This window comes from Alligator mississippiensis, chromosome 1 (genome assembly GCF_030867095.1).
Source record: "Alligator mississippiensis isolate rAllMis1 chromosome 1, rAllMis1, whole genome shotgun sequence".
Classification (NCBI taxonomy): domain Eukaryota; kingdom Metazoa; phylum Chordata; order Crocodylia; family Alligatoridae; genus Alligator; species Alligator mississippiensis.
Genome location: NC_081824.1, coordinates 387992161 through 388014482, shown reverse-complemented (window position 1 = coordinate 388014482; position 22322 = coordinate 387992161). Strand labels below are relative to the sequence as shown.

General features: G+C 36.8%; 1 protein-coding gene across 12 annotated transcripts in view; it reads left to right on the top strand.

The window, feature by feature from the left end:
- Positions 1 to 22322, top strand: part of LMO7 (LIM domain 7) — a 202591-nt gene that overhangs the window by 159026 nt on the left and 21243 nt on the right. For 8 of the 12 annotated variants that reach the window (XM_059720437.1, XM_059720541.1, XM_019488603.2 and 5 more), the window contains 10 exons: positions 374 to 516; positions 1967 to 2420; positions 3169 to 3519; positions 7369 to 7483; positions 12686 to 12847; positions 14805 to 14992; positions 16436 to 16496; positions 18468 to 18524; positions 20394 to 20419; positions 21115 to 21219. In XM_059720437.1, coding sequence (XP_059576420.1) covers positions 374 to 516; positions 1967 to 2420; positions 3169 to 3519; positions 7369 to 7483; positions 12686 to 12847; positions 14805 to 14992; positions 16436 to 16496; positions 18468 to 18524; positions 20394 to 20419; positions 21115 to 21219 — 1662 coding nt within the window. The remainder of the gene's footprint in view (positions 1 to 373; positions 517 to 1966; positions 2421 to 3168; positions 3520 to 7368; positions 7484 to 12685; positions 12848 to 14804; positions 14993 to 16435; positions 16497 to 18467; positions 18525 to 20393; positions 20420 to 21114; positions 21220 to 22322) is intronic. The other 4 variants (XM_019488601.2, XM_019488602.2, XM_059720667.1 and 1 more) reach the window with 2 other exon arrangements.

The window sequence follows — 22322 nt, the reverse complement described above, 5'->3', positions numbered from 1 at the left end:
ATAAACAGTTGCATTTAAATAAAACAGTTCTATTTTCCTAGAAAATTTAAGAATAAATATTGCAGATGCAACTGGAAAGAACTGAAAAGGAAAAGTTAATTTTCCTTTTCAGTTTCAGATCAGAAGATCAACAGGCATGTCACCTTATCTGAAAAATACAAACACTGTGTTTCGGAAACATTTAGGTCAGACTTTGCAAGAAGACACATGAGATTCTAGCCTTAGCACAGAAAAACTGTGTCTGTCTACAGAGGAAAATTAGGACACTTAGATCTAGTTAGAAGGACTGAGTAATGCAGTAGGATAGACTATGAAGTGGTTACAGGTCTCCAGAAAATTAGATACCCCAAAACTCAAGTGACTTCCATTTTAGGATCTTGCAAAATGGAAGAGTCGCCGAAAAAGTTTCACTTCAGATTTGCAAAAGAAAAAGGAAGAAAGAGAAGACATTGAAAGGAAAACCTCTGAGGTTTCTGTAAGAAATACCAAATCACTGAAAGAAATGCAGCGAGACAGGTAATGCATCCAACTGGGGTTTCATGTGTATTATTTAAGCGTGGGCTCTTTTGTTCTCTCTACTATAAAGTAGCTTTAACTAGCATTAAAATGATGCTGGCATATGAAGTGGAATTAATTTAGTACATTTGTTTTTTTGTGGGGGAGGGGGGGTGTTGTTTGATAAAGGTTTCCTTTGCCAACTTGTGACTGATTTGTTTAGATTTCAGCATTACATAAATAACTGAATGGCAGATGTGGTTTAGTTCTGGGAAATTTATAGAGGATGTTAAATCTGGATAGTCATGTACCATGAAATTTAGAAAGTGGAACTAGGTATAAATAAGTGTATCTGTTTTTATCAAATTTGCATTCACATTAACCATATTTGGTTTAAAATTAGCCTAGCCAGGCTAGAATGAATAAGTTGGTCAGTCATGCTGTTTTAGTACCTGGGCTAGTTTAATAGGATTGGGTATTTTTCTTTACTTTAATATTGTAGTTGTAATTTTCTACTAGTTGTAGACATGTATTTACATGGTGAGTAAATATATGCCTGGTGCTTGTTATATCACAAAATAGCAGGACTATGGGTTCTCCAACTTTCTCAATGTAATTGCTATGTGAATCCATGTGCTATTTATAGAATGGGTGAAATGCAAATAGTTTTAACTCACTCTTCAAAGGGAAAGAAAGTAAATACAGTAAAGCAACAATATTTGGCCTATAGGTGATGGTGGTTTTATAAATACATTGTCTCATCTATTTTAGATGAATGCCTGTGTATACCTGCTGCATACATCTAGACAGCAAATTAAAAGGACCCTTTTTGAACACGTTCTGAGTTTCAGTACTTCTTATTTTCAAGACAAAAAATATATTTTATTCAGTATCAGCATAGATGTTCATTGTACTTAATCGCCAATATCTCCGTGATTTTAAAAAATAGTTTTCTAAAACACTATAGTTGTGCTAGTGAGCTTTTTACACTACATGGACACGTTTAATGATAAAACAAACAAAAAACAAAACCACTAAAGCTCAGCTTCAGGATCAACAAACACCATGTTCTCTATAAATTAGTTAAGCATTTTAGTACAGTATTTAATAAGACAATAGTCTTCAGGTGGCAGTCTTCCACCCTTCCAAATTAAGTACATTTCCATCTCTTAACTTCCTTTGGAGAAACATAGTTATTACAGCTTTCCAAAAATTTTAACTGGAATGCTTGGAGAGAAACCAGTTTTGGCAGCACAGCCAGTTGATAACATCAGAGTATATAGGATTATTGGCCATTTTAATATGTGAAAAGAAAAGGTTTTTTTTAATTTTGGAGAGAGAGCAGGATTCATTTTAATTTACCTACTGCTTGTTTTCTTGCCTCAAGCATTTAGTAGCTGAAAGACTTCTTTAAAACCCACCTGTTCACCAGGTCACTCCTTTGGTATTTTAATGAGCCCTGTCTCCTCAGGGAGAAGAGAGATCACGAAACCTATGGTGACAACCAGCGAACAACTGAACGCAAGTGGATTTATTCGTCATATGATGATGTGTTTAGTGAAGAAAAAACATCTTCTAGATCCTCAGTAGCAAAAGATTACTTAGTTGAAAAAGATACCACTGATGTGTTTAAGAACAATGAAAAACCTTTAGCTGCGCCAACTAGCAAAGAGAATTTGCAGAAGTGGGAGAGCTATGCAACAGGTGAAACGCAAATTCCATCTAAAAGCCTGTCCGAAAAACAGAGCTCAGCTCCTTTGTCTACTCACCATTCAGTGAATGCACAAACTGGGTCAGCTCGGGTTTCAGCTTCTCTACCCAGAAGTTACCAGAAAACTGATACCTCTAGGTTAACATCTGTGGTTACACCAAGACCTTTTGGTGTCCACACACGAGGAATCTCATCACTTCCTAGATCATTTACGGTAAAAACATCCTTTTTCTTAATGTATATGAATGTTATAATCTTAAGTAAGTCACCAAACAGTACTTTTAACATTGTAATTAATTACCTTCCAAATTACCTGTGATTGCATTACACAGGGCATATTAATAATGGAGCAGATTATTTTGTTTCTATGCTCAAACATTTACTGATATATATTTTAAATGATCACTTGTTGATTGTATTAGTACTTTGATCAGACTGTGTGAATAGTAATCTCTTTTTTTGTAAAGTTTCCTGCCAGAAATTTTTTTAAAAATATGTTACAGTTTTCTGGAGCTTTTTCTTTGCATCGGATAATTGCTAATGAATCAGGACAGTTTCTTGTGTGGTGTAAATCCAACTTGATAGAACAGTGAGATTTTTTTCCTTTGTACTGAAACACAACATGGAAAATCAGAATCGGTGTAGATTTTTCATAGCTTTTTCAAAAGCCCTTAGTTTCTCCAATTTTGCATCTGGTAAATAGGTAAGCTTTTGAAAGCATATGGTTTGATTGTGTTACTCCTGAATTCAAACCTGGATTATTTAGTTTCCTGTAGGCCTCTTGCTTTCTGTTAAGGCAAGGAGTAAGTGGTATTGAATGGAAGGACTAAAAAGGTAATTGAAGAGAAAGAAGAAAGGTCAAAGTGCTTTTTTTAGTTAAACTTTTTGGAGTATTGAAATACTCCATTTGTGGCTTGTGGATTTTTAAGAATTGCTTTTCTGTAATAACATTTTAATTCTAGATGGATGATGCCCAGAAGTATAACGGAGAAGTAGATAGAGCCAAGAGAGCTCCAGCTTTGTTCACCAGCAATTCATTTTCACAACCAGAAACAAGACAGCCTCTTTCTACCACTGCACTGAAAAGTGGCAATGAAGATGCAGAGGATGAGGAAGAGGAGGAGGAAGAAGAAAAGGAGGAAGATATTAAAAGAACATATTCGCCTATTTCAGTAGCCTCTGCTGTATCCCAGGACCAGGATGCTGGAAGCCATGGTCTTAAATCAGAGTATTATACTTCTCCTGACTCTGTTACAGTTGCACCCTCTGCAGAAAGAAGAAGCCTGCCAGAGCCTGAGGTTTCAAGGTCACGGGTGAGTTTGAAAAGTATATAATTACTTGCAGTAATCTAGTAGACCTAAGGCAGCGTGAACAAAGATTATTATTAAAACCTTAGGCCAATATTCTCCAGTAATGAGAGCTGCTCAGAGAAACAACTTAGCCCATTTCATCTAGCCTCTTTTTCAGATAGTATAGGGAAAAATAGTATTTGCTCTTTTGGTAACTACAACACTTAAAACTCTCTGCCCTGAGCTTCACTGCATTTCTAATTCAAGTACAAAGTGAGTCTGATGTTCAGTTCAACATTACCCAGGTTTCAGTTTTTGTGCCCATGCTTTGCAGCAGCAAATTATCTTATCTCCTGAGTACAGTCATGTGAGTGACCCAAATTGCACTATAGCCATTATTTGCGCCCTCAAACTGCAGGAGGCAAAATAATTCAGGCGTTAAAAATCTGACCCTTTTTAATGTACGCAGCATCACAGTTGCATCTCTCCTACCCACTCCCACTCTCCCCAAATTGGCCTGAATCGGTGCTTTTTTTTAACTAATTCTCCAACTAGGTTTTAGTTTAACAACTGTTCTCACTAATTAGTTTTAAACTAAATCACATCCTCACTAATTGTCTGATGCAAAATTTTCCAACTTTTGTTCAGAAATTAGATCTAGTGCTCTTTTTATAGAGCTTTGAGGAATATAAAGTACTGTATTCATGAAGCTGTTGACTGTTGCTGTCTCCTGTCAGTCTCAGGTTTCAAATGTAAACTGAATACTAATAGCTTCAGCTGTCAGTAGCATCCTGCAGGAGTTGATGTTGCTAAACCTCAAAGATCATGCTGCAAGTTGCATTCTTCACATTTTTTACATTTCTCTAAATGCTAATTATGCCTACTGCTGAAGCAAAAAAACCTGAATGCTGATCATGAAGTCACTGCATATTCTTCTTATTTTTGTTTTAATATTGTTTTGTAAGTGTCAGCCCATTTGGACAGCAGCTTGTTTGTTTTTCTTTAACCAATTTCTTCTTGAGCAGGTTTTTTGGGTTGTTTTCAGTTTACAGATTCTTACTACTGCTTTTGGCCTGGCAGCTCTAAACTGCCTGTCTGGTCATCATAATTAATTTATTTAATTGTTGTTTCTGAAGACGTGATTGTTACAAGTAGGAGGAGATTATGATAATTTAAATAATAATAATACAATGGTAACTAGAGCTGTTGCTGTTAAATTTGGTAGGATATGTATTAAATTAGATAGATATATGGACTTCATGTGCCCATTTTTGCTTTGGAAACAAAAATTTTAGGTTCGGGTTTCATTTCTGTTCACTGCAGTGATAAAAAGACTAAGCCTAGCTACTGTTTGGTTATCAGGCACATGACTGTTTTATACAGCATGCATCAAACAAGATGTAGTTGAGGTAGAAAATCCTTTTCTGCTTAATCTGCTGGTAAATCATTTCATGGCCAGGCGAGAGACTGGTAGTCAAGTAAACACTAAAGCACTAATGTTGAGTTTGTAGACCAATATAATCTTTGGAGAGAACCTGTCAAAGCAGCAAGGTGAAATTCAGTGAATGGAACTGGACTCTCCTCCTCTCAGGTGGAGTAAGAGTAAAGATCCGTTCGTAGTTGGGGAAAGTAAAAAGATCTCATTTATTTTTTTTAAGGAACAGGTTAATGGCCTAAATCTTACTTCATACATTATTCTGTGCTGAACTTTAAGTATAGTAGTAGAATTTCAATATAAGGTAATACCGTATTTTCTCACTTACCACACACACCTTTTTCCCACCCTCCTGCCCCCACAAATTGGTATGTGTTTTAAGCAAAGAAGCTGATATTCTGACCAGGATAGAAATGTCTTGCTTTGATTTCTACTCCACAGTGCAGCAATTCATTCATTACTGGTCAGGCAGCTGATGGCCTCAGTAGACTTAATAGCTTATTGCTCTTCACAGTCTTAACAATCATCTCTCCTTTTTAATGATCTTGATGTTCCACCAATCAAATTAAACTTTTTAGGGTTATTTTGCTGTTTGCCAGCTTCTTCTGTTCTCTCCTTTTCTATTTTACAACCTCAGAGATTCTTTAGCTTCTTCAAAATCATAGATCCACCTATGGAGACCAGTCTTCAGCAGTAGCTAATTTTTCAGCGTTAGTTAAGCAGGAAAGCAAGGGTGAGTCAGCTGATGATTAGGCTCTATCTCTACTCTGCATCTATAACTCTGGGGTGAAAAAAATCTTTCTCCCCCCCCCTTCCCTTCCTTCATTCTGTCTTTCATAAAAAAGGAGCATATTATTTTCTGGGGCTTGTTGTATGTGTAAAAATATGGAATTTTGACTTAATGCAGTCAGTTATATACCTAAGGAAAAGTAAGAACCTATTTATTGGCCAATGACTGTAATAGCTAAGTAACTTGCACGCTGGTTCAATAAACTGTAACTCTGAGTTTTGCCAAAAATGTTTCTTTCTTAACAGAGAGAGATGCCTTTTTTTATCTGTATCTTGTAGTCTGGCTATTATAACATCTCTTCTGATTGGTAATTGTCTTCTGACTCGTGATCCAAAGGGTTGACTTAAGTTTTTTTTAATGCTTCCACATATTGCCATTGTAGCTGGTGTCTGTGCCTATTTCCTGCTTCTCTTTGCTCATCAAACTCTAGCACATTCCACTTTACTAACTTAGAGTACCTTTGCTTACTTAATTTGGTTTGATATTACAATGTAGGATTAGATGTAGAAGTGTTAGGTAAGTGAAAGGGGAGAATAAGAAACAAGGGTAACCATATTTGTAACCATATGAATAGAGATTTATTCCAATAATTATGCAGATAGTGGTAATTTATTGAGCTAAAAATGGCCCACAGTGCCACAGCATGTGGTTTAGTAATAGAATATTGTTTTGGGGAAATGTATCCACTCTGACAATTTCCAACAGGAAAAAGCTAAATGAATCATTTCAATTTTCCCATTATGACAAAAACACTAGTGTTTTTTGTTTGGATCAGGGAAAAACTGTTAAGTAGGGTTTTCATTATATTAAACTAAATATCATATCACTGAATAGTTGAGAATGTTCTGATAGTAAACTAAACAGTCTTACTTTAGCAAAACAGAAGGCTTAGATAAGTTCAAATTGAATTTTTTCAATATTTTTCTTTCGCAGGGAACTTTAGCTTTTTGTTCTGACTTGTAACAATTTTTGAAGTATCAGTTCCCCATGGAATGGACTGTTTGGCTTCCAGCCAGCTCTAGGAATTGCTTTATAAATCTAAAACCACTATGTCTAAGAACAGCCCATTGACTTTGTGGAACTCTGCGCAGAGACACTGGTCCAAGTTTAATGCATCCAGTTGCATAACAATGCATGCATAAATATAGATTAAATGAGTTACAATTATCCAGCTTTTTGAGATTCCCACTAGACAGTCTCATGAGGCAGGGAGCACCCTGAGTATACTAGAATATGTGCAAGGACTTACTACGGTTTTTTCCTCTTCAGATGTTACAATTTGTGCTCCTAGGGGGATGAAGTTTATAAGAACTAACTGCCCATTTTTTAAAATTGAGATCATAATGTCTTTCCAATTCCTACAGAATCTTACCAGAGAATTTTGCCCTGAGGAACCTGTTATGATGAATTTAATAATAAACAAACTATACACAATTACAGGAAACAATATACAGTTTAAATTACTCACCTAAATAACAAACAAACAAACAAACTAGTTAGCATGATCTACAAGGAAAACCATTTTAAAGTCAGTTCATAGATAATTAAAGTGTACATTGTGAGTAGCCTCACTTATTTAGTGGATAAACTTTCCCTCATGTAAATGCCTGTGATACCAGATACTGCAGTGTCATGTTTTATTTTTCAGGACCAGTACAGTGAAATGAGAATCAGTATAAACCAGAAACCGGGTAAGAGCCACAACTTTGGGTTTACAGCAAATTGGAATACTTCTGGGGTCTTTGTGCAATCAATTGAAAAAGGTAAATTCATATTTAATCCTCTTAGAGACTTTGTTCCTATTGTTAATGCACTGAGGCTTTCAAATAAAGGCATTTACTTGTAAGAATTGATGGAAATATTCTTAAGAATTCAGATGGGGGTAGAAAAGAAAAAGGGGAACACTTATTTTATTGTTAAAGGCTAAATATTCTACAGTTCCTTTGTATAAGTATCACTTAACTTATTTAATATTAAGTGTGTTCTGAAACAATTGTATATCCATAGCAATGGTATACATATATATTTATTAATAAGGTTTTGTGATGCCTGATGCAGTTTAATATTCTGAAAGATAAGGGTCTTTAAAATACAGACTGTTCTTTTCTCCTATATTTTTAAAGGTGTTACTTCCTACTGTATATAAACCCAGGTACACAGGAAAGATTATTGTTACCAGGCATATATTTTGTTTCAGGTTTGCCTGCCTCCACTCTATTGAATATTGGAAACTATTACTTTTGAAAAGTAACTGCAACCTCTAAGTTCTGTGACTGAAATTTAATTTTTTTTTCAGAACAGAGGTAGTAAAAATCAACTGCAAGTTGCATTCAGAATCGGAATAAACAGTAGACAGTAACTAAAGCTCCATTTCTTTTAGATATGTATTAATATCAAAGATTAAGGTTCTTGTCATTCCTGTTGGGGATTAAATGTCCTTTTTATATTTCTGAGTTTTTAGTGTAGTTTGTTTTAAAGAGCAAACTATATTTTAATGAATTGTTAATTAAAAAGAGTAATCGTTCATAAAATAGCATCTTTTATATGGTATGTGTTGTTTTTCAGTAATATTCACTCCAAGTTTTGCTATTTTCATTTTTACACCTGATGGCTTAATGCATAATAAAAAATTAAAAAAAAAACGAGGAGAGGAGAAACTGTTGCAAGCTAGCTTTTATTAAACTCTTTTTCGTAGCAAGAAAAATTATTAATTGCCAACTTATGTATTGACTTTAAAGTAAAAACCAGGACTGTGTTTACATCGGCTAGGTCCTACTAGATAAAGAAAATCAAACAATGAATAACCCCTTTATCCAAGAGTAATTTAAAATTGTTCTCACTGCCACTAGGCTTCTCTTTTTATGCCAGTTACTCTGGGCAAAGATCTCTCTCCGTGCTGCCTATTGTAAATCAAAATAAGAGTAACATTACAGTAATGCTGGTTAATGTTTATAGGATTGTAGTGCACAAAGGTCCCTGTCAACCCTGATTCTGGGCTCCTGCCGTGGAGGGAGGGGTGAATGTTCGGTTGTGGCTATCTCAGTTTATACTTTGTCCTAACCATGAATAACATGTCAGAGTACAAAGGAATTGGTAGTAACAGTAGTAACTTTTTTTTTTTTTTTTAACCGAACTGTGCCTAACACTCTTACATACATGGTATGTTTAATGCTGCCTTCAAAGCTAAGCATTGTTCTATCACTGTGAGGTAGCTACATAATAGTTCAAAAATAAGGACAGCACTTGAAATACCGTAGCATACTTTCATTTTTTTTTCTGCTCATTTCTTAATGCTTGCTTCAAATTTAAGAGAATGTTGAAATTTTAGCGAACTATCTTAACTACATTGTTTTCCTTAAAATATTTTCAGTGCGTTTCATTCTTGGTTTTTACAATGAATTATATGCTTAATATATTTTTTATTTTAAATGCCCCGATGAGAAAAAACATTGTACCGAAGCAGCATACACTTGATATTTGTTCCCTTCAAAAGCTTTTTAAAAGTTGAAGTGCATATTTGACCAGAGTCCAGTTAACACCCATAAAATAAACCAGGGTTGCAGTTATTTTTTCTAACAATTTCAACACCTTCTACTAAATAAACAAAGAAAGCCTGAGAAAACATTAAGTGACCTAGCCAGTTTCCCCACTGCCCTGTAATCCTCCACACCTGAAATGTCCCTCTTCTCCCTTGCCCATTTACAACCAGTATTTGAGATGACATGAGTGACCTAAGGGTACACGTGACTGAAATATACCAGGTGTAGCCATATAGGGCTGTCTTCTTTGCAAACCAAATTTGACCAACTTTCTTTGCCCTTTTTTTTTTATGTGAAGATAACTGAGCACTGCAGTTTATTAGAAAAAGTAAAGATTTCCATTTTTAGCAGAAAAATGCTTTTTGCTTCTAGTGGAAATTTTGAAAAATACCATAACTCACTTGCTTTAATTATGATCTAAAATTAAATCTGATGCAGTAGTAGGAAAAATTTCAGTTCATTCAAGTGCTTATTTAGGTTTATATGTATAAATGTAATCTAGAGACTATAGCAGTTGCCATACAGAATCGCTATACGAATGAATTAATGTTTTGTTTCTTGTAGTTTATGCTTTCTTAGTCTTACTTGATAATTTGAACTTCTTCTCTCATAGAGTCAACTTTGTTGTTGAGCTTCAGTACACCTCTCACTTTGAACATTAGCTTTGACTTAGTTTAGTCAGCTTTCTAAGCTTATGGGGGAAGAATCTTCTAAAGTGACATTTCAGTGCATGACCAAAATTATTTGTTAAGAAGTATTAGAAATATGGTAATATAAGTATTTACACCTTCAGCCGAGTCTGAGATATTTCCAGTTATACACATTATGTTTAAAAATGTATTACACATGGCATTGTTTCAGTTGTGAAAAAATAAAATACAGCATGCTTCCTGGATAGCACAAAATTTTATTGGACATGATACTGCACAGTTATTTTACAACCCAAAGGTACTGGATTTTAAAAGTAATCTTCATTAATCCTATATTGCATAAGCTGTATCTAGAAAGCTATGGATTCTTCTATCTTTTTTTCATTCCTATACCTTCTTCTGCCTAGTCTTTATTCCATAATGTTGTATATATAACATGCAGCAAAAGCTTGGATTTACAGTGGTGGTGTGTTTTTTTTTGTTTTTGGTTGTTTTGGTGAGGATCTACCAGAGGCCCTTTGAGTCCACACATTCTAAAGAACAGTCAAATGAATGGAATATTAAATTTCTTAACCAGCATTTAATTCAGGAAGAAAAGAGAAAATGTTCCATTTTTCTCATTCCTGTACCCCAACATTTTAAGATGCCAGGAAATTTCTGTTCTTTTAATCATTCTGCTGCTCACTCTGTCACCCCTTGGGAGTCAGTGCCCAGGGCTGGTGCCCTACTTCCTTAGGTTATGCATCTGCTATGTAGTGTGATCTCTACTCTAAGGTAGTCTGGCTTTTGATCATGCCCTGTCTACCTCCTCTCCTTGTTCTGCACCAAAGGGAGATACATGAAGGGGGAAGCTGCTTTTGAGGTACTCTTCTCCACCAACCCTCCTGCTCCTCCTTCCCTCCCCCACCAATGCTAAGTACAGGTGGTCAAAAAACCTGAGGCTGAACTGATTTGTTCTTCATGGGTTAGTCTAAGCTGCGGAGATTGAACCGATAAGCAAGTGAACAGACATTCACTTTTGATTCCAGAAATACAGACGCGTGCCTACAGTGGTGCAGGTCAGAAGCTGAGCGTTGTTAAAGCATGCCTCCCTGCTCAGCTGAAGTAGACAGCTTGGGCCAAGGCTAGCCTACCCACCCTGCAATGGGCGGTTTGTTGCGGGGGGTGTGCAAAGCATCCTGGGATGCTGTGGGACTGAGAGTTAACTTGAATGTGGAAGGGATCTGGAACACAAGTTCAATAAAGTAATTTAACCTAAATCAGTTAAGTCTGATACTACATCCATCCAGGTTTATCTTAAACTGGTTCAAATCTACCAGTTTGAAAACAGCTTATGTGCACTGTACTTCTGTTGTGTTTCAGATTTGAACAGGTTTCCAATCACTTATACTGGTTTACACGTAATGTCTGTCCCTAGCCCATGTAAGCCTTGAATCTTCTGTCTTTGGCAGCCACAGTGTCTTCACTACTGTATTTTTGGGTTTGGTGTATGTGAACAGGGGTGGGTAGTGCATTGTGCTTGAGAGCAGACCTCTCCAGGAGTCCTGCAACATAGTATAGTCGTACCCATAATTCCTTGATTTCCAGTGTTGTCACATTTTAAATGCCATCTAAACTGTTATTTGGAGGCCCTGGCTCTTATTTGTAAAAACTTTGCAGGGATATCATAAAAAGTGGAGATGAATACTACATGAACAAAGTCATCTACTCTTGTCTGTACAGGATTTTCTTACAGTATTTTCTAATGTTGCATGTAGTCTATTTCTAAAAGTCCTGAGTACTGCTTGCACCACTTCTTTTCAGAGACTTTTATAATCTAACAGAACTCCTACTTAATTTTTTTCCTTATCTACAGCTTTTACTTTCCTTTCTTTAACTTCATCTCACTGCCTTTTAAATTTCCTGCCTCTGATCTTTCAGGTTTCCCTCCAGGTATTCACTCCCTTCAGGTATAATCCATGGAATCCTTCTGCAAGGAAGAATAACTTTTTAGCATCTTTCCCCCCACTGAATTGAAAGGAATTCAACTTAAGTCCATATCCTGTTTGCCCCTTAATTCGGTGCTTTAGAGCTTCTCATAAATTCATCGCCTTTCTGCTGGTTTCTAAAATTATACATACTCTACAACAAGTTGGTAGAATTCAAGTTCAACCTAGAATAAAAGTAGAGCTTGGTTGAGCTATTGAACTTGCCAGTAATTTAAAGAACCCAGAAAAATTTAACTTGGAATACAGCCCAGCAGTATCTTAACTAAGCTCAGCCCTGGTTAATTCTGGAATAATACAAATTGCATTTCAGTAAGGCAGTAGGCAAAATGACATTCACTTCAGGTGCAACCAGAAATCCAGAATGCTAGCAGGGTACAAACTGCAAACAAACGCAACATAAATGCATCTTTGGCAGATACCAGGGTGCTTGCACTGCCTTGCCTTCAAGATCAGACTTGTCAAGAAAGAGGCAACAAAAATCTCAAAATAAATAAGTAGGTCTCGGGTATGAATATGTAAACCTGAAAGGCTCAGGCTTCCTGTATGATTCCTGCAGATGTTTTAATAGAAAAGAAAGCATTATTCCAACATTAACCAAGATACCCAGCACTAAATAGACCAGAAAGTCCAATGCACGGTAGTAATTCTTCCAAGCTTACGTAACTCTCCAGCAATAGTAAATATTGATTTCAGGAAACCAAATGATTGCCTGTCTTTTGATTGGGACAGTAACAAAAATGATCTGAGTTTTTTGTTTTTTTTTTCCTCCCCCACTTCTGGTATGTTAGGTAGTCCTGCAGATCTTTGCCAACTGCATGTAGATGATGAAATCATTACTGTCAGCGGCACAAAGGTGTCACACATGGACCCTGCTGAGGGGGAAGAAGCCATTGCTAATGCTCTAGAAACTGGAAACCTGGTCATGGATGTCAGACGATATGGAAAGAATGGTGAGTTGTTTCACAGGGCAACTACAGTATGCTTAGTAAGGTGAATATGCTTTGTCTTTGAGCTCGATGCATGTGTTGCAGAGTCCCATAATCCTTGCTTTAAGTGTTTTGTTAGTGTGGCTGCTTCGTAACAACACAACTTGGTATCCTTCTTTTTTGTTTTCCTTTTTAACCATTTATACTGCAGCAGTCTTCACTGGCAAGTCTACTGATCTTAATTTAGTGCCAATACTTATGCACTGGCCTAATTTTTGATGGAATGCAAAGCTAAAGGTGTGTCCTAGGATTGTTACTTAGGTGTGTAAGAAGACTATATAAAGGGACAGAAAATGCCCTTTCTTGCCACCTCAGTTGCCGGCACGTGTGGAGGCGGTTGTTTGTTCAGATTGGATAAACCACCCCTATCTTTCCCGACAGGTTTTGGAGACAGCAGCTTTCCCCCCCATCTCTCTCTTTTGGGTATAACACTCCACCTACATTCCCCTCTGAACAGCGGGGAAAGGAGCAGGAAATATACATGATGGACACTGGAGCAGAACCTAGTATATTACATCTGAGATGTGATTTGCCTAATTCAAAGGAGGACTGTGGGAGTTAGCCTTTCAGGCCAGGTGCAGGCATTACACTTTTACTGGTGTGATTGGAAGCTGGTTTATACCTGTAACAGAACAGAAGTTCAGCAAATATAGACTGATTTAAAAATGGCAGAACCCAGTCTAATATTTGCCCTCATCCTCTCCAAGGGTGAATGTGTGTTCTGTTTGGTACTTACCTAAACTATGCCCCTTACAGAAAACTGTGCAGCTTTGATCAATTCCACCTTGGGATTTTTCAGTATCTGTACTTAGTTTTAGGGTTAAAAATTCCTTCCTGGCTATGGTACCACCATTCTGGCTCTGCAGGAAGCACTAATCCATACATCCTTCCTGGTTTGAAGGAGATCTGGCAAAGCTTCAAAGTTTGCTGTTGGCTTGGCCCTAACACATTTTGAGAGTCCGACAAGGATTTTCCAGTGACCACATGTCTCATATCAGTGATCTTTTTACTTGCCCTACTACAGCTTGACTGTCATTTGTTGGGGCAGGAAAATGTAGAATAGGATATTAAAACAAAAAAAAAACCAAAATGTTTGTTAAAACTTGTCTAGAACCTTAGGTAAATGATGAGTGACAGGCCCCAAGAAAAATCAAAAGCATGGGACCCTGGAAGCTACTGGCATTGATCTTGATTGGTTCTGGATTGAAGGGTGGCTGCAACTCTTGTATGAGATTAATGTTAAGGTAAAGGTAGCTTTCCCTTCAATCATGTTTCATTTGGTTTATATAATCTTTTCTTGAATCAATAATTTACTAGTTTATTGGAGCAGGCAGTGGTATTTGCCTTTCCTACTTGTATACAGTTAAATTTGTGACCTGTCATTGAAAACCCAGTCTCTGGGCCTCATTAGCTGCATAATATAGTCAAATTAAATGTGGATTATAGCAAATAATCAATGGGGACAAATTTGATATATCATGCCCCTGGAAAAATATGGAGATAGTGTTCCTGGAGCTCTGTATGTATTTAAAACCCTGATTTCTGTCCATGATGGTTTGATAATAGTCAAGATTAGGTTTAGCAATGAAGTTTTTTGTGGAAAAATAGCTTTTAATGAATAATAATAAATATATATCTTGATTTATGTAATATATCTAAGTAAACTTGCTAATATTTCTTGAGCCTAGCTTTTGACTAACTGGCTTATTGGGAAGGCGGTCTGCTTATTAAAAGGCTAAGCTTTTTCTTTCTCTTACAAAGTCTACCTAATTCATCTTTCTTCTTTTCCTCCTTTCTTTCTCCATTGTGTATGTGTATGTTTCCTTATTATTGTCTGATTTGAATGTGTTTTCATTAATTCTTGTTCTTTACTTTGGCATCTCTGTCCACATTCATTTCTTGATCTCCATGTGCCAATCAGATTGGGGAAAAGACCAGCCTTCCCTGCCATATTTAAGGCATAAAATCCTCAATCTCACCAGTCTGGCTGCCAACATTGTAGGTACATCTGAAAATAAATGGATTGATGCAACTTCTGGAGATCATTTTCCCACTACTTCTTCAGACATATCAACAAAAACAGATTTCAACAGCAGTCTTCAAAATTCTGTAAGTTGCTTGTAGTTTTGTTTTGTTTTGTATTTTTTTCTAGAATTGTGGAATGTTGGGAGACGAAATTGACGGACAGGTTTTAAGATCTTAAGGAGAAAAAGAGTAAATCTAGCAAATGAGCAAGATTTTTCAATTGGCTTTTTAATTAGTCTCTGTTTTAATGCATCATTTCCTGTGTAAATGTCTAACTTTTATTTATGTACAAAGTCAGTGTAACTGTTTACATAGTTTTAGAATGACAAGGCAGCAGTATCTTTCTGGTAGCAATTTAGAAAGCAGTTGGCTTCCATATAAATATGCAAAGAACTCCTACTATATTAAAATGACATTAGCCTGGATGTAATTGAAGAATCTCCAGAAGAAGCAGCACAAAGAAACCTCACTTTGGCCACCTTGTGGAAGGGAATGCTCTTTACTGATGCACTGAAAGCTCTTACACTAGATGACACTTTCCACTCGGGATAAGAGTGGGTTGATGACATGATGGAGTGGTGGTCCACTTCTCTCCTCCATTAGCATAATTAAGGGCTTCTGCTATCTGGTCAGGTTAGTAAAGGAACAGGGATCTAGTTTGACTCCCCTTTGCCCAAAAGGACTACAAGTAGAGGGACCCCACCTCCATAGTATTTAGATTCCATTTTCTTTTCTAAATGACAATGCTTTTACTGATTAGATTTCCTCTTCTGAGCCTGGAGCTTTTAAAGTAGGTGTTTGTGGTGGAGAGAAGTTAGGTTTTGTTGTCTTGTTTCTGGGAGTAATGGAATTGGTCTAGTTTAGAAATAAGCAGTACTTATCTTTAAACATTTTTTTTGCCACTTTTAAGTTGCTCAGTATGTGTAATATTCTCTTTGCTTCCCTATCCTTATGTCAGTGAAGATGAAAGAAACTATGAATATTGTGATGATGTTAGTTAATAAATTAAGAGAGAAAATATTTTTAAGTGTGACTGCTGTATTTCCATGAACATGGAATCAATAAATGTTAAAATGTATACAGGCTTTGACGAGGACATTTGTTCTGAATATAAACCTTAGAACATTAATTCTTTAAAAATGGCTACTGCAGGTATTTGATAGTAATGCACGTGATACTTTTTCAAGAAATATAAAGTTTATGCTTTTGAGTCACTTAAACTCTCCCCCTCACCCCCACCTCATGGATTCAAATAGCAACTACCATTTTGGCTTATAACTTTTTTTCTAAACCAAATTGAATGGTTTCTTTCAGGCCATCAGCTAATGATGGACATTAATTCTAGCAAATGTCTGTACCCTATATAGAAAATATATTGGAGAAAATTTGTTACAAGTTGCTCATAAGTTACAGGAACTGTCTGGCATACTTAACTTCGTGCAATTCCTGTGAGAGAAAATGGTGATCGTGACTGATAAGTTAAAATGAAACCATGAAATTATATTTAAATAGCTTTTCTTTTTGTAGGATACCGGAGCCAAAGTGATAAATGGGATGCAAGCAGATTTGTGTTCTAATGAGCAAAAAGGTAAACTACTGTTGTTTGTCAGTTAATTGTAAAGGAAAGAAGAGAGAACACAGATATTGTACCTGTAAATGTTAGTGGAATACTGGAGGCTACATGTCTAGCACATAAGTCTGATTGCACTCAAAATAAGTAGGGTTGCGCTATAGCAGAGGTTCACAAACTTTTTCTTTATTACATACCCTCTTCAGATGTATCAGCTGCATGCATATTTAGGACAATTTAGGACAGGGTTTTACCTTCCTCAAACACTGAACACTAGCTATGGCCAAGGCTGGGGATTTTGATTGGGTTGTACCAATGCTCCTGCTGACATTTAAGCTTTGAGATTCCTAGCTAGAAAGCTTGCCCTTCTGCCGAGAGTCAGACCTACTGCCATATTTGAAGTCAGGAAGGAATTGTACCCCATTGTCAGGTTGGTACAGACTGTAGGGGTTTTTGCCTTCCTGTATAGTGATGGGAGGGGCCCTCTTTGGATGTCTTGATCATATTTTAACAACCCTTGCAGTAACAGAATATTAGCTACTGTTGGCCCCTTGCCTTCCCTGTGGCAGGTTAGGGTGTTATGCCTTGTGATTTGTGTCAGGGTTGGCTGTCGTTTTACTAATAGCTTAGATAATGAATTTGTATAGGATAGCTTGGATAGATATGATCCTGCTTCTGGTGGAGGGGTTGGACTAGATGACCTCTGAATGTCTCTATGATTCTTAGATTTTAAACAAAGCCCTAACAAGAACCTGGATCTCAGTATGGCTGGTTATAGACTTCCTGTGCAGGGAAACAAAGCAGAGACAAAAAATAACTCCACATAGTGCAGTATTGTTTATAACAGATTACAGCAGTTTCGTATCAGTCCTTCCATAGCTTTTGAGTGTCAGTGCTTTCTCTGCCCTACAGGCACTAGAGGGATAGGATGAAGAGAATCTAGCTCTATGGGTGAGTCCCCACATGCAGGAGTATGTGCTTGTAGAGACAAATAGCAGAGGCACAGATTTGTGTCGCTGCTTTTTGCCCCATTACACACCCCTGAACTATTACCTGGTTTCCTGGTACAGCAGAGGTGCAGATCTGGCAGCATGGAACCTGGCTGGCAGCCAGAGCATTGCTCTGGATGGCTAGCCCTCTGTTTGTTCCAGACCATGCTACTGACACATGCTCTGTGCCGGGTTTTTCCCTGGAGGGTGTTTGTGTTTTGGGGTTTTTTTGCTACTGGATTTGTGGCACCACAAACCTCACAACCTTGAATGTAGGGACTTGCCCTATGTGTTTGGGGTTTTTTTTTCTCCCACTATAACTTAAGTATGATGACTTTTTAATACCTCAACTGCATAGTGTGGGCTTCATGTAACAAGTCCTAATGATGTTATTAACAAAGGTACTCTTTGGGGGTAGAGTAAGAGAAAGCAACCACTTAGGTCTCCTAATGAATATCTAATTCTCTAATGGGAACTGCTTAGTTAACTGTATCTTATAATAGCTTGCCTGATGATTTATATATGAGCCCTGAAGTGGAAGCACTTTTGAATGGGAAAGTATATGCACCGGCTAAAGCCATCCCATTGTATTATGACTAAGGGTCATAGAGGAGGAGAAGACAAGTCAAAGAATTTGAATTTTAGAGATTGTAATCCCAAACATGGGCTGTAAAAGAGTACCAAACCTGAGATTTCAGCTAAACCAAACCATATTGCCAGTTCTCCAGTTCTCTCACACAAAGTGGGTCATCTGTGTTGTTACTGTAGATGGATTCTGCTTATACTAAGTACTAATCTCTATGTGGTATAACCTACTAAAAAAATGTACATTATTTATTACAAAAGATTAGAATTTTTTCCATCTTTTTTTCTAAGTAATATTTTTACAGATTGAAAAAGTCTGCTAACTGTCATTTGTTATCCAGTGGTGATAGTCAGTTTAAAAAAAAAAGAAAAGTTAGCACCATATTGACTTGTGTTCTTTGTATTTTTCAAATAGAATCTGAATCTATTTCTTTGAAAAACTTAAAAAGACGATCACAATTTTTTGAACAAGGTAAAACTAAAAGCTAACGTTTCATGTACTTTCATGAAATTGTTCCCACTGTACATTCTTTCTAACAAGTCTCTGGTGCTGGGTACTATGTCTTTTCAGCATTGTTTGTTGCTACCATGACAAAGGAATGTAATTCATTTCCATTCTTTCTCTAGGGTCGTCAGGTTATTCTTACAATTCATGGGTCTACCTTTGTGGTAATGGGTCTTTGTGTGTTTTTGTATATCTAAACCTTTTTAAAACCTCTGATGAAAAGTTCAAAACACTTTTTTTTTCTTCCACTGGGTAACAGAAGGGTCATGTTCTTTGTTTAGGTTTGCAACTACCTACAAAACAGGATAATAAACATTCCAGCACATATTTCATGAAATGTTCAGAGCTATCGATAACATTAGTCGTTTCAACCTAAATTGCAGTTTGTTCAGAGTCGTTGCTCTCTACAACCAGATCGATGTAACATATCATTCTGCTGCCATTCTACAGTAGATAACAGCACTAAATCCAAAGTAAACCCAATATAAATTTTGAAATGAATTTAGTAGCGTTTTGTTTTTGCCTTTTACAGGCAAAATATATGGCTCTTGTTCATAGTTTTGTAGGGTTGCTTTTTTGTGTGCTCTGCATGTCACATATCATATCTTCACTAATACTCTAACATTCTGTCTTTTAAGACTCTTTTGAATGTCAATATTTTGCTGCAGCCTTCGTGGGTGAAATTCTAGGCCTGTGGAGGTCGATGGGAATTCTATCATTGATACTAGTGGAGCCAGAATTTCATCCCGAATGTGTGGGGTTTTTTAAAGTGACTTTTGAAGTGGCACAACGCATTTCTTATTATGTTGGTAGTCATTTCTAAATATCTGCCCTACCTATTTTTTATTGTAATGAAGATGTTGAAATATATTTTAAGACCCGGTCTTAATCTTGTTTTTGTATAATGAATTCTTCGGTAGTATGTTAACTGCCTTTTTTCTCCTTGTTCGAAAAAAGCCTTTCTGTATGGTAAGGCATACTTTTTAGTTATATATCAATAATTTATATTTTTATTAATTTCACATATGATGCTTTATTATTCTCAGCAATACATTTCCATTGTTAAACATTTTGTAGCTAAAAATAATGCACATAAATAAATTTGACATAGGCCTGTGAGCAATTACAATAATTTGATGTGCTTTTCTCTCCCATGTTTTGTTGCATGGCAGGGAAATAGGTTCCAATGTTTTTGCTTTTCTATTACATAATTGTTTTTAATGAAATGTGTCATGTAATTAACGTAGTCTAAACTATTGGTTCTTTTGGCATTCATTGTGTTCTTTCAGAAATATTCTAAGAAAAACTCACTCCTAAGAGTTTGTTTCCCACAATTTTTTTCTCATAGTTTTTAGTATATCTACATGGTGTGTGCACTTTGTCACAACAGCACAAGCTAAACTGAGATCTGTAACAAACACTAACAAGCACTCTATGGGGGGAGTATTTATACTGATATTTCAAATATTTAATTTTTCAACGTAATAGTGGGAAAGGTGTAATGACTAATGAGTAAACTTCATGTCACTACAGCTGGGATTATACTGCTAATTCAATACAAAGCAATTATTGGCAGTGTCTGGAAGAATGTATTGCTGTTACAGGGTTATTCTCTTCTCAGCAGTTGCTCAGATAGGTATTAACTGCAGATGCCTAATGATTCACTGATCTAAATAAAGATAATGGGTCAAATACAAGCATAGTTTACAGTGTAATCAAATAGTATCATAGAATTTCCACAAGCAAACTTTCCACATTTAAATAAGTCTTATAGCTGCATGCAATTATAATATGGGTTTTTTTGTCTCTTTCTCCTCTTATTCATGAATCATACAGGAGGCTCAGAATCTGCAATATCTGATGTGAGTACTTGTTTACACACTGTTTATGAAATGAACTTAGTGGAACTTAATGGTGATCTTGTGGCTGCCTATAAATTCATCAGGGGAGGGGAGCAGGGAATAGGAGATGCTGTATTTACTAGGACACTCCCTGGAGTAACTAGGAACAACAGCCACAAATTGACGGAGAGCAAATTTAGGTTGGACACTAGAAAGAACTTCTTTACAGTAAAGGTTGCTAGATCTGGAATGGGCTTACAAGGGAGGTAGTGCTCTCCCCTACCTTGGGAGTCTTTAAGAGGAGACTGGACAAGCACCTAGCTGGCGTCATCTGAACCCAGTGCTCTTTCCTGCACAGGGCAAGAGTTTGGACTTGATGACCTACTGAGGTCCCTTCTGACCCTAACATCTATGAATCTGTGAATAGATTACTAGTTTTGTGGCTTTGTTTGGGGAAGCCTGCTATTAAGTATTTTACTGGGTTTTTTTATTCTACTTACTTGTCTCACTAAATTAACCAGATCACTGATTAAACCTTTCTTAAAGCTCGAATGAAGTGTTAAAATTTAACTGCACCAAGTGGTATACTACTGTAGGATCTTGTTGCTTTCAAATTGTAGCTATTGTTTTTGGACCTAGTATTTAAAAATACATTATAGAAGATAGTGAATAGATATCTTCTTCGTTTGCATCTAATTGTTCTCTTTCTGTTCTAGCTTTCAGTCCCATCCATTACTGTTCCTAGTCGCCGGGTTTGGGATCAAGAGGAAGAGAGAAAACGACAAGAAAAATGGCAAAAAGAACAGGAACGTTTACTGCAGGTACTGTTCAACTATCCTGTTGCAGATGGAAATTCCATTGCATGTGGATAATGCATAGGATGGTCATTCAGGAAACTGTAGGACCTAGTACAAGCTCTGCCATCTTGCCTAATTTTGGATAAATAATTTAATTTCTCTACACCTTATGTCCTACTTCTTAAAACAATTCTACCTCCATCATGTTGCAGAGTGCTTTAGGAACTGTGAAGAGACATGACAGAAATGTAAGGAATTGGGATTTGGGATAAACTGCTTTTCGTTATGTTTAAGTTTGGCTAATGCCACATACAGACTTTCAGTTTCTACTGGGAAAGTTGTTCCTCTTTCAGTAGAAACTAGGCATATACATGAAATAGGAGTGTTCTCCCAGATCATTTTAATGTGTGTCCGCAGTCTGAGTCCTAAGCCTTCCCAACAGCAGAAGAGTTATTTCTCCCAGAGCAAAAATGGCTGCTCCAGGAGAAAAATATCTTGGGAATAACCAAGGTTAAATCACTTCTGGGAGAGTTTCTCCTGGCAGGGCAAATGTTTGTGAACTTGCCTTTCTGAGATAAGCCGCAGCATAGTTATCCAGCATCCCATAGTAATTTGATCCTAGCCCTTCTGGGTGGCAGTATGTTGCTCAGGCTAGATTCTACTGCTCCAGCCAACCAGAGTACAGAACATACCCCCCCTTTACATTGTGCTCCAGGGAGACACAAACTGACCTTGAGTAATCTGAGTTAGCAAATCAGGGCTGCCTTTGTACAACTGCTATCTGCCTCCAAGCAGACAGGGAGGTTTCAGAGCAAACTGAGATGTGTGCACTGGAGCCCCCAGCAGCATAGTGTCAGCACTGCAAGATCTCTGTTCCTCAGGGGCTTAGCATTTAAATATCTGTTCAGGGGACTCCTGGTAATTTTTTCCACCAGGAAAACAAATCTGGGATAAGTCTTCCAGATCATTTGAACATGTGTGCACAGCATAAATTGCTCCTTGGAAGAGTTATCTTTATTTTTCTCTTTGCCACTGTAAAGCTTTCAAATATGAAGGAGTTTTGAAAGGTTTACGTGGGAAAGGAAAATACAAGCATTGTATTTTCATAATTTGAAATGAAACAAATG